This window comes from Trachemys scripta, chromosome 4 (assembly GCF_013100865.1).
Source record: "Trachemys scripta elegans isolate TJP31775 chromosome 4, CAS_Tse_1.0, whole genome shotgun sequence".
NCBI lineage: Eukaryota > Metazoa > Chordata > Testudines > Emydidae > Trachemys > Trachemys scripta.
In genome coordinates, this window is record NC_048301.1 from 129,331,955 (window position 1) to 129,347,384 (window position 15,430).

At 49.9% G+C, this 15,430-nt stretch overlaps 1 protein-coding gene across 1 annotated transcript; it reads right to left on the reverse strand.

Moving 5' to 3' along the window:
- Positions 1-15,076, reverse strand: LOC117876543. The gene is made up of 3 exons (XM_034768802.1): positions 15,037-15,076; positions 2,142-2,486; positions 1-816 (listed from the first exon to the last, which is right to left on the reverse strand). The coding sequence occupies exons 1-3, from the start codon at positions 15,074-15,076 to the stop codon at positions 518-520; spliced, it is 684 nt and encodes a 227-aa protein (XP_034624693.1). The 3' UTR covers positions 1-517.
- Positions 15,077-15,430: the final 354 nt, after the last annotated feature.

The following is a 15,430-nucleotide window of genomic DNA, read 5'->3' on the forward strand; positions in this document are numbered from 1 at the left end:
CCTGGCATTGACCACTGTCGGAAGACAGGATACTGGGCTAGATGGACTCAGTAGGGCCGTTCTTATGTTCTTAACAAGATCTGTCTTAAGCACCCGCCCAAGTGGTCAGTCATCTAGAAGAGACTGATCTTCTAAATGACACATCCACAACTTGGTCAACGTAAGGTTCCTTGTGTTGACTTAACGGTGTAGTGTAGAGCAGGCCTAAAGCTCATACGAAATACTACTGGAAACCTGGGATTCTGTTGCTTAAGCCTGGTGGTGTCTGTTGGAGCTGGGGAACAGCTCAGGTGTCCTGGAGGGAGGGTGGCTGGTTTCTCTGTCAGGGTTGGCAAGTCCAGCTTAGGAATCGGGGCAAAATACGTCCCCATGGTAGCGTTGGAGGGAAACTACCCAAAACAAGTAACACCAAGCCAGGTGGTTCCTGTTAGACTTACCCAGTCCCATTGTTCCTCCTGAGAAAGACCAGCTTTGAAATGGCAAAGAGTTTAGGATTTTGAGAAGGTTTAATGGATGATTATAAGGAGCCAGCCCTTTTAATCGTCACTTTTGTCGTCTGTGAAAGCGGCGATGAATCCGCTCTGCAGTGTGGGAAGGGGGAGCCGGGATGTGGAGGAGAAGCAAAGGCAGCCGCATCTTCCCAGATGTGAAGCTCACTGAGGTTTGTACATGTGCTGGGCAGTGTGTTTGTCTGTCCCTGCCGCTCTGGAGATGGAAATGTCCCATGAGAGTTTTGTACAGGTTGCAGGATTCCACAAGAGATGGTGAAGACCTTGCAAATGTGATGCTTGCTCCGCGGCCTCTCTTCACAGCAGCCTAAAGGAGGGGGGCGGGAGGAGGGAAAAATGACGAGCTTGGAACTGTTAAATACGTCTTTCCTGATTCTGCTTCAAAGCCCCCCCCCCACCACCACCTCCTCAAACACTCCTGCCACAGCCTTTTGTGAAGGCCGCTCATGTTGATCCAGATGCAATGAGCAGTTTTCCCTCCCCAACCTCTCTCTCTCCCTTGATTAAAACATCATAATTCTTTAATCTTTCTGAATCGAGTTTCTTCCTTAAAAGCTGCCTGTTCTCTTTGATACACCAAAGCGGTTCTTGTCACGCTGCCAAAGGAGGCTGGGTGGAGTGTCACATGGCTCAAACTTTTACAAGCTGAGAGAGCTGTCTTAGAGCAGGAAAACAAGCGAGCGAGACAGACGCAGAGAAATCTTCTCCCGGTTTGGCTTTTGCAAGAACGAAGGGAGATGGGTTTTTTTGTTCATTTTTTGAGTGGGGGAGGAGGGAGAATAATTTTTAATGCAACAAAGTAACGAATTTCCCCAGCTGAGTTGACGATCCACCTCTGGGAAACTTGGAGGAGGAAAAAGGGGGGGAAAATGACGTCACTGCAGCCGGGGGTGCCTGCCGCGCTGCCTGTCAGATCCGAATGAAAAGAACAGGGCAATAAAACAACGGCTGCCTCTGTCTCCCTCGTTAAACACGGCGCTAATTGGATGTTAATTTCTCCTTGCTCTTCTCGCTGTTCGATTGTGAGAACTCCCTCTCTTTCCTGCTGGCAGCCTCAAGAGAGAGCCTGTACTGTAAACTCCTTCCCGCTTGTGGACTGGAATAATGCAGGCGCTGGGAATATTAAAAAAGACGAAGGGGGGGTGTGAATGGATTGGGGGGGGAAGCTGGGAGGGAGGGTTGTGATCTGGGAGTTGTACTAATCTCCACCTTCCCTTCTGATTGTCTTGGACAGAGTCGGGGCTGTAAATTTTTTTTTCTCCCTTCCTCTCGTGTTTGGACCAGTCTGCCAAGCACAAAAAAACCCAAAACAAACCCCCCCAAAACCTCCCATCCCGACCCACCCAACCCAACCCTCGTGTCAAAACAGGCGTTTAGGGGAGCCAGCTGCTTTCTCTGTGCTGCCTGGGTCACCCTTAAGGGGTGTGTGCGTGTGCGTGTTTCTTGGCTGGTGCTCTGAAGGGCATTGAACGTGTCTGGTCGCTAGCATGCCCCGCGCCGGTGCAGCCGAGGGGGGGACTAAGTTAAGAATGGGGGGGGGGATTTGCCAAGGAATAGGGTGGGTGGAGGAGGGGAGGGGAGAGAAAGACGCGGGAGGCGGGCGGGGGGGGGGATGTGGGAGTAAAGTCCTACCTGGGATCGGTGCCAACTTCCTGCACAGGGTTGCAGACCCGAGGCTGAGAGAGCCCACCAGAGGCGACGCTTCTCTCTTGTCACGGTTCCAAGGCGAGATGAAGGCAGCGGGAACAGGTACAGCAGATGCTGAGCGGCCTTGTTTGCCAGGGTGCTGCTGGCTCGGGTGGTGGTTTGTATTTAAATCCTGTGCTTGTTTGTTTGCTTGACTTGCCGGCGTGGCCAGCTCTGTTTCTCCAGGGCTCCTGCCTTCCGAACTGTGCGCAGGGCCCACCGGGGCTTGGGCTGGAAAGGAGTGGCCGGTGCCGGGGTGGCAGGGGAGCCGGTGGATTTTGCTCTCTCCTCCTCACCCCTTGGATTAACATGCAGAAGATGCGCCTGTCACTTAGCCTGCCGTCAGCGCCTGTTCAGGGATGGGTGACGGCTTTGTTCCGCGCTGCCTGGGAAGCCGTGCCAACTCTCCGACTTGGCAGTCGAGCCAGAGTGGGCAGGGTGAAGGCAAGGAAGGGAGAGAATTATTGCCGAGGCTTCCAAAGTGGCTGTAGGCCCGTTTCCGAGCACAGCAGCTTTTTCACTGTGCATCTCTCGCTCGCTCTCTGTCGCAGGCTGGTGCAGACAAAACGAAAACGTGTTTTGTTCTGCTTTTTTTGGCATCTGCCCAGCTGCGTTACCAGCCCCATCTGCCCCTCCGCCCCCTACCCCCACTACTTAACCCCCTTTTATTATCGGCACAGCCCCAGGTACTTAAAGGCAGCAAAAAACGATTCTTCCTCTGCGGTAAGGTTTTTCGCTATCGATCTCTCTTTTTGGGTGTGTCTCGCTCTCTCTCCTGCTAAAGGACCCCGCCACCTCCTGAAAACCAGGAAGGATTTATTTTTACGCGGACGTGGGGCTGGCATGCTGGGGAGGTCGGGGTGGGGGGCGGGGGTAAAAACTGGCCTTTTGTTTAACCTGTGTTGATCTAAAGGAAGTTTTTGTCCTTTGGGTTGTTTTCGATTGGGCTTGGGTAACTTTTCTGAGCATGGCTCTCGGAAGAGCAGCCAGAACGGGTTTTTTTGTATTATTATTATTTTTGTTTTTGTTTTTTTTTAAATCCAAGCTATGTAACAAAGAGGGATTGTCCCATGGGCACAAGGAAAGGCAGCCCCTGAGTGCTGGAATTCCTGCCAGCGTCCCTTTGTGCCAGCCTCTGCTCGGCCTTTGGCGTCTCGTTTGGATGAAGCCTGGCATGCAGGCACCGCCCATTTCTTAGCGCCGAGCTGTTAGGAGAAGGAAAGGGGAGAGAGAGAGGAGGGGGGGGGGGAAAAGCTGCCTTCCTCAAACTGGCCTTTCTCGAAAAAGGATCCTTCCCCGATGATTGTCCGGAAAAGCGGAGCTAAATCCAGTGGCTACTTCAACAACCAAACTATTCTCCTCCACGGTGCGTCTCTCTCGCTGGCTTGGTACGAAATCAAACCTAGCTCTTACATTTATTGTATTTTTTTTTTTAATCTTAAATAACGTTTCATTTGTCCAAATGCTCAGTTGCTTTATTGTTGCTGCAACCCTCACCCCTCCTCTTCCTTTTGCTCCTTCGGTCCTTGGGGCTAAAACATCTGCCTTTAAAAAAAACATATATTTGAAACAGGATTCGATGATCATTTTTTTCTTTGGCCTCTCCTTCCCCTCCACCTGCAGATTGGGCCATTTGCAGCTCTTAAGAGGTGCTTGGGGCTGGGTGTGTGGTTTTTTTCGCCACCCTATGCAACGCAGAGGGAAAATGTTGAATCATGTCGGATTTGCCATTCAACATGGCAGCCGCAGCTAACGTGGTAGAAGCTTACAATGCGGAGCAGACCCTTGGGCGCGTGCTCCTTTTCCATCGTGCAGGGACGGGGTGGGGTGGGAGGGAATCCAGCACAGGCTGGGGCAGAGGGGGAGAATATTTTGGGGGGAATTTAATCTGGAGTGAGGGAGAAGGAGGGAAATAAGATGGCTGGATCCTCTCTCTTCATTTTGTGATGCGTTAACTGTTTAGAAGCTGGCTCGTTTTTCATCCCTTTGGCTTGCTTGGCGGAGATTCGGGGGGGCCTACCGGGGCGCGAGGTCTCAGCGGGGTGGGATGTGCCTGGGGATCTTTCTCTGGTTTGCCCAGTTGTGTCGCCCGGAGGTGGCTCAGGAATTGTTAAGGTGCCAAGAGAAGGCGCGAGGGAGAGAGCGAGGCATGCAGGAGGGATGGTTTCTGGAGCGCGGTGGTGGCCTTCGGAGAAGGACCTGGATGGGGCTTTATTGAGCGGAATCTGCCCAGATTACAGAGGCATCTGGGAATGCTGGGCAGGATTACAGAGCGCACTTCGCAGAGCACACACTTTGTCTCCCGCTGGAGAGCTCCTCCCTTTGTGGGGCTAGACCCTGTCCTCCCTGGCAATCGGTGTAAATCCAGAGCAATTCCACTCCAGACTCTGGCATAACGCAGCTCAGGATTTTGGCCCGGCCTCTAAAAATCTGGCCTCTTTATGTCAAACTTAATTTAGGCCTGTTTCGTACACAACAAAAGCAGATTGTTTCAGTGAGAGCAACAGATTTCCCCCACACACACACACCCACTGCGCCTCCCTCCCTCCTGAACTCTTTCTGGAAATGTTTGTAAGCAGTAAGGATATCCCTCTTCTTCCCCCCCCCCCGCACCCCAAAATACATCCCCCAGAAAGCCCCTGCCGTGTGTGACGCACGGATATACAGTGAGATCTTAAAATTGGCCTCTGTTTTTTCTTTTAAGGACCATGCATGCTGAATACTAAGCACCTGGGCCTGGGTTCCCCAGCACTGCTGCTCTCTTAACCAGTGCTGCGTGCAGGTGCTCAGATACTATGGTGTTGAGGTGATAGAAGAACCTGAACAGAACAGAGTGAAATGCACTGAGGATCCCTTTTAAGCACCGGCAAACTAGGCCTTTCGTTGAACATAAATAGAGGCTCCCCTAGGTTTTGTCTCCCCTTCTGCATTCCTACAGAGACATAAACTGGGCTCTGAAAATCCCCTTTTTCACTTCCGGATTGTCACCCGCTCCCGGCAGAACGCTCACCACCTGCTCCCGCATGGGAAGTGAGTGTGAAACGATCCCCCTCTCCACCTTCGGCCCGCCCTGGCAAAATGTGTAAGAAAGTCAAACCCCTTCTTTAAGGTAGCATTAAAATATCCAACTGAGGAAGGAAAGAGAAATGCTTTTCTGGTCTCCTTGGATGTGAACCAGTTAGGAAGCCATTGGGGACTAGTAGAATAAGGTGACTGGGTGCCAGGACTCCTGGGTTCCTCGCCTGGTAATGTATTATTTTTATTACAGTAGCAAAGTCGGGACTGCATTGTGCCAAGTACTGCATGATTGTAGATAAGTCACGTAAGGCCAAATATTTAAAGATATTTAGGCCCCTGAAGATGCAGAGAGCTGCCTAGTTAGATTTTCAAAAACATCAAGGTGGCTAAGTCCCATTAAGTCAATCTGGCCCATAAGCCATATTCTGTACAGTGCTGAGCATACAACAGACAATTAGTACATCATAAGTTTTCAAAGCCTCAGTTTCCCCATTTGTTCAATGATCTGAAGGGACACAGGATGGACCATTTTGCTTTTTGAGATGCCCGCCAATGAGAGTCCTTTTAGAAGTGCTGTGGGTGGTGACTTGAGTGCTGATGATGACCATGTAAACGGGACCCTAGAAATAATGCATTTGACTCAAAGGACGATAGTCCAGTCCCAAGGCCTGATTTGCATAAGCATTGAGTGCCCATAAGTCCAGCTGAAGGCAATGAAAGCTGCAGATGCCCAGCACCTCTGAAAACAGGCCACTGGGTTTCACCTCAGATACATTTGGCAGTCAAGGCTTGATGCTAACTTGAGCGGGAGCTAGGGCTGCTCAGGAGTTCTCAGGATCGGGCCCCAAACTGGACTTCTGGTGCCAGCTGAAGACCTGGTCTAAATCAGCCTAGTTCAGGGCTTGTCTACACTTGAAATGCTACAGTAGCACGTCACTGTAGACACAGCCTACGCCAACGGGAGGGGTTCTCCTGTCGGCATAGTTAATCCACCTCCCAGAGAGGCAGGAGCTAGGTTGACAGAAGAATTCTTCCATTGACGGAGCACTGTCTGCACCGGCAGTTAAGTCGGCTTAATTACGTCACTTGGGGTGTGGACTTTTCCCATCCCTGAGCAACGTGGCTGGGTTGACCTAACTTTTTAGTGTAGACCAGGCCTCATTTGAAGTCAATGGCCAGTTTACACCATCAGAAGATCTGACTCTTTAATGATAATGAGAAGGGGACTCTTTAGCGTCTCTATTCTCCCCAGCAGATTATTGTTACAAATACAGCCTAGGGGCAGGGACATGAATTTCCCAAGCTGCATGAAATGCTACTCCTCCCTTTTTCTTCTTAATAAGAAGTCATGAGACCTCATCCAAAGCCCACTGAAGTCAATGGGAAGATGCCCATTGACTCCAGTGGGCTTTGGATCAGGCCCTTAGGGCGAGGCGCGAGATCTGAGCTGGAGCAAGAAATTTCTGACGTGTCCTAAGCAAAACATCTGGCACCCCTGCAAGCGCCCTTCAGGGCTCTGCCAAGGGACGCAGCTGTTGTGTTCTTTACGGCGAGCAGCAAAATAAGACTTGAGCTCCCAGACCGTGGCTAAACGATAATAATAAATTCTTTAAATTAAGAGGGAATTTGCAATTGGATCATTGGGTCTTTTACTGGCCTTAAGTTGGAACTTGCTCAAAAAGACCTTTGTGGTGGTGGTGATAGTGTTGTATTGTAACATGAGTAGGGAGTGGGGCCCAGATGGCTGAAGGTCTTTAGGCACCTAACTCAGTGGGAGGACCAGCACCTTTGGAGGTCCCCATGCTATTGCTGCTTCATGACTGGTTCTGCTCTGCTGCTCACTATCAGGTTCCCCTTCTCCTCACTGCTCTACGTTTGGGCAGTGAAAAATGCATTGATCCTTAAGGAGAGGCTCCCAGGATTCTCTGCACAGCAGCACAGCCCTGTCCCTTCGGCTTGTCTGAGTGAACGGTTCTTGCCTGGTAGATTGCTCCACATGGACCTTCAGCCTCCCCCACAATTCTAGGGTTGGGGCACTAGAGCATGGGGGCACCTCATTTCTGCTTTCTGCCTGATGGGCAGTGTCCAGGCTCGGCTCAGCCAAAACTGCCCTGGAGGCACGAGGGCTTTCCAGGTCATGGGGTCCTAATGGAACTTATGGGATGTTCTAAGGGCCAGGTGGTGAAGAGTGTGAGTGACTTCCGCTGGCCTGAGAACTCATGGGAATAACATGATCACCACCGAGTATTCGGGAAGGGCGGGGAGTGTCTCTCCTTTATCCCTGCCCTGGCTTGGGCTGGACCCCTATATCTCCATTGCATACAAGCTCTGGATACAATCCGTGCCAACTGGGGGCTGGAGGGGAGATAGGAGAGTTTGGGGCAGTGCATGGAATCTCAAGCTTTCAGCTACAGGGACCCAAGGAATGACTTTGGGGGAGTGTGTTTATGGGGGCAGGGAGGGGAATTAGCTTGTCCCAACCCTGCAGCAGGCATCTACGGGGCATTTTAAAGGGACTCTCTGGAGGAGGAGGGAGAACCCTGTGTGTGCAGTGGGAGGAGAGTCCCAGCAGCCCCATTGGAATGCAGGCTGGCTCCCATTCAAGCAGCTGGTCTCGAGCAGGCAGAGTTAATCATTGAGGGACAAATGCAAAAGAGGACTGTAGCTGCTGATTTAATGGCAACTATTTACACAGCGGAGTTCCCTGGAATCCACCTCAGCTTCCCCTTTGCGCCAGAGGTGCCCAGCTGGCCCACTAGCAAGGGAACAAACAAGCTAAACGGCAAAAATACATGCAGACAGAATCTTTGTTGCTCTTTGCAGCCAGCATTGCAGGCATGCTGGGCTCGTCTGTCTCATGAGCTAAGCCAGGTGGGGGCCGAGATGGTAGGTGGCTGCCAGAGGTGTGCAAAGGAAACCCAGATCGCTGCAAGGCTCGTGATTCAGCAGCTGGGTCTCTTCCCTCTGAGGCAGAACTGTACCAATGCACCAGTGCTGAGTGAGTTGTAAAACCCTTGCAACCAGTCATGTTCCCCTTGTATAGAGTAAGACTATTGCTTAGAGTACTGATGTTGGGTCTGGTCCATTATATTCCACCTACCCTTAGATTCCCTCTGAATTTTCAATACATTGAGGGGTTCTTGACTCCTTTACTGTGCAGGGTTGCTGTGCACTGTTCAACGCTTGCTATATTTCACCCCAGAGGTAGCTGCATTTCAGTAGAGGATGCAGCGCTTTCTGTGTCTTGCCCAAGGTACCTGGCTTACTCTGTACATTTGCAGAGCTATGTTGAACATATTAATTAACAGCACGGTCTGTAGCATTTTGACATTCTTCAGGGGTGACGGCCGGGGCAATAGAAACATCAGACTTGTTGTGGGAGCAGTTTTCCGCTCCTGAGTCCCATGGGATGCAGGAATCCTGCACGTTTCTTTGCTGAAGGAGTTGCTCCTGTGAATCCAGCCTGCTCCCCAGGCTTTAGGAGATGCAGGGAGGAAGGAAGAGCCATAACATGAGGCTGCAAAGTAAGGGAAGAACAGAGCATGGAGCATTTGAAACTGATGTTTGAGATAGGCCCCAAACCTTAGCCTGGATCCAAACGCCCCAGAACTCTGTGGGAGTTCCCATCCGGATCTCAGCTCTGCAGCACAGGGCCCGTCTTTGGGAATTATCTGAGATGGGGTTTCCAGGTGAAGGGGCCTAATGCCCAGAGACATGGAGGTGGACTTAGGAGGAAATCTTTCAGCTGGTGAGTCTGGAGTTCACAATCTCCCTGTGAAAGTGCCCGTCTGTTTGTCCTTACACATCAGCAGTGCTTCCCCAATCACAGGTAGAAGCCTTCTTTATACTCTGGGACATTTGACCAGCACAGCTTGACATCAATAGCCAGGACACCTTACCACACCTTGACCACCACCACTGTCCAATCCTCCCCTCCCAGCCGGCGATGCTGCTCAGCGATTCAGCAGGTCAGAAACGGCTTAATGAGAACTACGGCTAACTGAACGGCAGTGTCAGTCATAGTATGGCCGTTGTGAATTGCAGTAGTGACCCAGGTAAATGCCCTCTCTACCCATGGAAGAGCAGATATCCCATTCGGGGGGGATCAGAATCTGCGTTATGATCCCTGAGTTGTCTTTGGGGTGCCCTTTCTAAGACAGTTGTAGGCTCTGAGCTTTCCAGCTAGTAGCTCCTCAACTTCTCTCTGAGAAGTTCAAGGTGGATGATGTCATCATGTTCATTCCCCCCAGGCCAGTGCAAACTTGCTGATCATCACCAAGCTTTTTAAAAAGGGGGCCTAAAGTTAGGTTCCAAAGTCCTTATACTGTACAGGGGTCTAAATAAGGGGCCTGCTTTTCAAAAGCGGTGAGTACTCAGCAGCTCCCATCAGGCCTAAATAATGGAGTTTGGAGCATATCTTTATTTAGGACTCCAGGTTTTTTAAAAACTTGTCCTACCCTGATAATAAAAACTTGGCATTTATGTAGCACCTTGGCAAAAGTGCTTTACAACTGCTGGGCCAGTGTCTCAGCTGGTGTGAATTAAGTTAATGGAGGATCTGTCCCATTAATGCCATGAGGTACAGTAGGACAGTAACATGATGGCTTCTGAAAGGTCAGAGCAGTACCCAGTCCTTCTGTTTCCTACCCCTGTGCCCCATCCCCTTGATCAAAGAATCATAGAATATCAGGGTTGGAAGGGACCTCAGGAGGTCATCTAGTCCAACCCCCTGCTCAAAGCAGGACCAGTCCCCAGACAGATTTTTGCCCTGATCCCTAAATGGCCCCCTGAAGGATTGAGCTCACAACCCTGGGTTGAGTAGGCCAATGCTCAAACCACTGAGCTATGCTTCAGTGTGTGATTATTTATTATTTGCAGTGCAGTACATCCTAGCAGCCCCAAGTCCTGGACCAGGTCCCCGTTGTCCCAGGGGCTGTACAAACCCAGAACAAAAAGACCGTTCCTCCCCAAAGAGCCGACACTCTAGGCTCAGTGTCATTTTAAACGTCCCAAGTCGTCGAGCTTCTGACATTTCCTCACTGTTCCACAATTCTTACTGAAGAGCAACAACATCATTTTCAACTGGAAACAATCTGAGGGACTTGTTATGAATTAAACATTTCACTCGATGTTCGAGGGACGCTAGTAGCTTAGGCCCAAAATTTAACCTGTTCTAAATCCTCTCAAAATTGGATGGGAGTGTCCTCTGGATTCTAAATTTTATCATTCTATGATTCTGGTATGCACTCGTTTGTCATCAAGGGATGAATAAAAGCAAACAAAAGCTGCAGTCCTTGTTTTGCATAGGCCCTGCCCTGTTCTGTGCTCTGCCACTGCTGAACTCCAAGTGATCCACCCTATGCTCCGGGCCATGCTGACATCCTGGAGGATGGCAGAACACACAGAAGGACATGGAAGATCAACAACATAAGACGCACCGGGTTAAAAGCAGTCGGTGTTGTCCAAACAGCTGATGGGACAAAACTGAACAGGATTCCGTGAGTTGGCAAAGAAATATGAACGACAAGCCTCTGTGAGATTGTTAGACACAATGGCGAGGAAAGAGAAATGCAGCTGTTTTGGGGCTATGTTGTATGTATGTGTGTTGCAAAGTGGGAGCTAAAGGTAGTCCCCCTAGATACTTATTTTAACACTACTGGCTAAATTTTTAAGAATTTTGCATGCACAATTATGGAGCTAGATTTTTGAAGAGTCCAGCACTTTGGGTGCAGGGCTCTTCTGAAAACCTGGCCATAGTGTCACGCTGGGAACAGCTAAGTATGTTTGAAAATCTGGCTCCTAGATAGTTCCCATTTAGGCATCTGAGCTCTTTCAAAAATTCAGCTGTAAGGGCTGATCCATTGAAAGATTTCCATTGAGTTCAAAGGGTTTTGGATCAGGCTGTGGGTGCCTACTTGTCCAACTGTGGAGTTAGGTGTTTAACTCTAGGAAGTTTGAAAATTTGACCTATAAAAATGAGTTAATTGTTGTCCCGGGACCTTTCTTTCAAATCAGGAGTAACTCAGTTGAAAACCCATGGAATTACATACCTGCTGTGAGAGGAGAATCAGGCTCTATTTCTTTTATAGGGCCACAGACATGTGCCTGATCTTAAGTCCCCAACAAGGCAAATTGTCACAACTTCATGTTCCATCCATCCCTCCCACTATGGCCAGTACATTTAGGCCCAGCTCCAGGATCGGCCAAAAGAGACAAGGGCCACCTACGTGTGCTGAAAACTAATGAGTTAAACACCTGTGCAGCAAATGCCTGAAAGCTCTTTAAGTGGAAATGCAGTTCGATGGCTTATGGTTAAGCCCGTTTCAATCACTGGATGGCCATTTCTTGTAGTGGAAGGATCGAGGCTGCTGTATCTGTTTTCTTCATTAACATATTAGATGCATCTGTTAGACCTCTTAAGTTAGCTCTGCAAGCCAGGCATATGAAGGCAGATTTCCCTTTGAGGCACAAATACTTTTTTTTTTTTTTTTTTTTTTTGCAGCTCCAGGCAAAACGTTCTTTGTGATAGAAAACTAGCTTTTTTCCCCCCTCTCCACCCCACACCCACCTGTGTACAAGAACTCTGCTCTAGGGAGGCAATTTTCTCTGCAATGTTGAAGTGCAGAATTCAGATGGAATGATTGGGAAAAGATCAATGCAAGAGTGTCACAACCAACACTTCTGCTCCTGCTATGACACCACTACCTATGGTAGTCGGGTGTTTGATTTAGATACGTCAGAGCTAGATTATGACCCCAGCCTGCCCCTGAGAGTTGACTCTGGACTTTAGCAGTCATTCGTAAATCTAATTGCTAGGTGGCCCTATTAGCAATCATGGGCAGACATCTAGACAGGTCTGAGGCTGCATAAAACGCCTGATTGCACTTTCGATGTGTGCAACACAGGCCTACATCTAAAGAAGTTCGACCTACAGTATCCACATCTACTATGCATCCAAATCCAATTTGGAATGTGTCCCGGTTATTTGATCCAGGTGAAAGCATCACTCTTTCTAGCTGGTGGAGGTCTTCTCTCAGTCGGTGAGCTTTCTGGAAGGAAGAGAAGGAGTTGGGACTGGGAAATCATCTAGAATGAACTCTGGGCACAGTTCAGAGGCGAAGTCACATGTACAAGTTGAATGGGCTCTGGCTGTAGGCCATAGGAGAAGACCCTGAACTGGATTTCTGTGCCCAGCTGGGATGGACCCTCAATGCCACCACCATGAGGAGAAGAACCTCAACTGCATTTCTAGGCTCCTGTGTGATGGATCCTGAGAGGAGAGGGCTCTGAACTAGGTCAGTGGATCAGTAACTTAGACTGGGCTCTGGGCGCAGCTCTTACTTAGTAGCTTCAAGAGTTGTGGAAATAGATCTTGAAAAATTAAAACAAGATTGATTTTTTTTCCCCAGGACTGGGTGCACTCTGCAGATTTATACTAGTTGGAAGCCCACCCTTGTTTGAAGCCAGTCTTGGCTTCATAGTATTTAGCACCTTAAGTGCTTTACTTGTTCAAAGCACTGTAGGGCATTAGCTAATCAATATTCCCAGCACCACAGGCAGCAGGTGTTAATCTCCCAGATGAAGAAACTGAGACACCAGTAGGCAAGGTGACTCATCCAGTGAGTCGGTGGCAGATAGGACATAGTCCCTGGGAGGGACTCCAGCAAACATCCTTGCTGTGGGAGTTCTCTGAATGAAATCTTGATGCTGGGGAGGCCCGAAGGCTGGACCACAAGATGGTGAGCAGCTGATCTCACTAGCCTTAGTCAGTTGTAGTGGGAATAGGGTGACCAGACAGCAAATGTGAAAAATCGGGACACATTGTGGGGGGTAATAGGAGCCTATATAAGACAAAGCCCCAAATATTGGGACTGTCCCTATAAAATCGGGACATCTGGTCACCCTAAGTGGGAAAGACCAAGGCTGAGATTCAGGGATTTGGATCCCAGCTCCCACGGTTACTAATTGGAACTGTGCATTCAGATCCCCAAGGCAGCTTTGCAAACCCAGCCCTAAGGGCTTCGGTCGCAGATTGTTAGGGGTGATAGGTATTTGCTTTCTCCCACCCCAGTACAAGGTTGGGCCAGGCTGTCCCTTTCCCATTCAATTGCTCTGCTCTGCCAATCCCCAGCAGCTCCCGTCTGGCAATACCCTTTGCAGTATGTCTCTCAAAACTTAGGTGGGGGGATGTCTGGCTTAGTCGCTGCCCACCTCCATGTAGAATATTCTGGGACTTCTATTAGTTGCACCGAGAATTGATGTGCATTGCCATTGCCTAGCTCTCACTGGAATGAACAAGAGGCAGCTCCTAGTCACTTGCAGTGGGATTTGAATGCCTAACTGAAGCTCATTTGAAATCCCAGCCATTGTGGGCAAAGTATATTTCCTTTACTGTGCAAAAGTCCCCCGGGGAAGTGCCAAGGCAGCCTGCAGAACAAAGAGCACTGAGCCTAGACAGAAGGCTCTGGGGTCTTGAGCCAAGTGATCCTGGTGCTATTACGTGCATGGTGCACAGAGCTCAGCTAGCAAACAGAAGCAGCTCGGAGCCACTCCCATCTGGCCCTGTTGCCACGCTCTCAGTTAGAGGGAAACAAACCCAGTGGATCTCTGATGAATGAGGAACTTGCACCAGGTTTTATTTTTAGCCTCGTTTTAAATAAAAGCTTAACAGCTGCAGCCGGGCCCAGAAGAGTTCACACTGAGGACACTTTGTCTGCAAGGCAACCTTCTCTGAGAACATGGGCTATGGGCCACTGAGGCAGCCTCCCAGGCAACATTACAGTGAGGATGGGGTGAGGGTCATGAGGGAGATGGTGCATGAATGGCAGAGACAATTAACAGTGCTTGAGTCACACTCTGCCCTAGAGTGCTTTGCTGTCTCGTCAGTGTAATTTAGTCCAGGTACTGTGTGCATGTACACTATAGGCATTTGCATGGCTACACAAGGAAAGGGATGATTGTACAAGCAAGGATGCCAGCAAGAAGGAGGGTCCATGCATGTGTGAGGAACATTGAATGCACAGGTGTGTGCGTGCTAGGATGATCAGACAGCAAGTGTGAAAAATCAGGACGGGGGTGGGGGTAGTAGGCACCTATATAAGTTGAAGCCCCAAATATCAGGACTGTCCCTATAAAATCAGGACATCTGGTCACCCTAGTGGGTGCGTGTCTGCACAAGGGAGGGAGTGTGTGTGTGCCTGAGCCAGTGATGGGGCTTGAAGGTGTGTTTGCACGAGCAAGGAGCATGTGAATGGGTGCAGGGGAGGGATGTTTAACAGCCAGGCTGCAGCCCCACCAGGACAGAAAGAGGAGGGCTTTTTAAAAAAGATAATCGATCTTGACCCATGTCCTGTATAGCACTTTTCAGCTGAAGATCTTGGGGGACATTGCAAAGATGGATCGGTTTCTTTACCCCCATTGTACAGATGGGAGACTGAGGCACTGGGCGACTAAGTGACATGCCCAATTAACACCTTTCCTTTGGGGATTTTGCCATGGCATCTTTAAGGTTTTCAATCTCTCCGCCAGGTTTTGGCATTTACAGTCGCTTCAGCCTGGGTGCTGGAGCTCATAGTTGGAGCAGGGCTCTCACCCATTCCAAATCCTGAGGGACAGTCTTGATTCCCATAGGTTTGTCCTGCATCTTGCAAACCAAAAGACTGAGAGTGAATTTATACTGGGCTATGCACGAGACGCCACCGGATCTCATGGTGTCCTTAAAACGTCATGATGCGCTGGGCCGTTACAATGCAAGAGCAGGAGGTGAGGGTACCGACGCCATGGATAGAAGCAGAGAGGGTTTTGCCAGAATCCTAAGACTCACTTGCTAGCAGGGCCCTAAAGATGAAGGTGGCCATGGCCATTGTTGTTGTCATGGTGTGTCAGGCAAGCACGGTGTTTTTTCTGTTTATGGAAGACCGCTAAGCTATGGAGGTTCAACACTTGCTACCACCCACAGTCCTCTTCGTCCAGTCGGTCTCGGAATCGCCCTCAGCTCGAGACCTGGAAGGATCCACACCTAGGGTGAGGTCAATCTCAAGGGTGAGTTCTGTCCTGGGCCTCTCTGCTGAGTGTCAACCAGGGGTGGAGATTAGTGGTGTGTTGGAGAGGTGCCTCACCCCAATTTGGGCTTCGCTCTGCACCTCTCCTGTCATCTCTCCCATAGACACGCTCTCTCCCCTGCCGCCCTACAGGCCACTGCTGCCAAAGGGAGGGAG

Coding starts and splice junctions, on each gene's coding strand:
- LOC117876543 (XM_034768802.1), bottom strand. CDS start 15,076: ATGGCCATGGCCACCTTCATCTTTAGGGCCCTGCTAGCAA. Junction 2,487..15,036: donor CTTTAGGGCCCTGCTAGCAA/GTGAGTCTTAGG, acceptor CCAAGGGGTGAG/GAGGAGAGAGCAAAATCCAC. Junction 817..2,141: donor GAAGTTGGCACCGATCCCAG/GTAGGACTTTAC, acceptor CCCCTCCTTTAG/GCTGCTGTGAAGAGAGGCCG.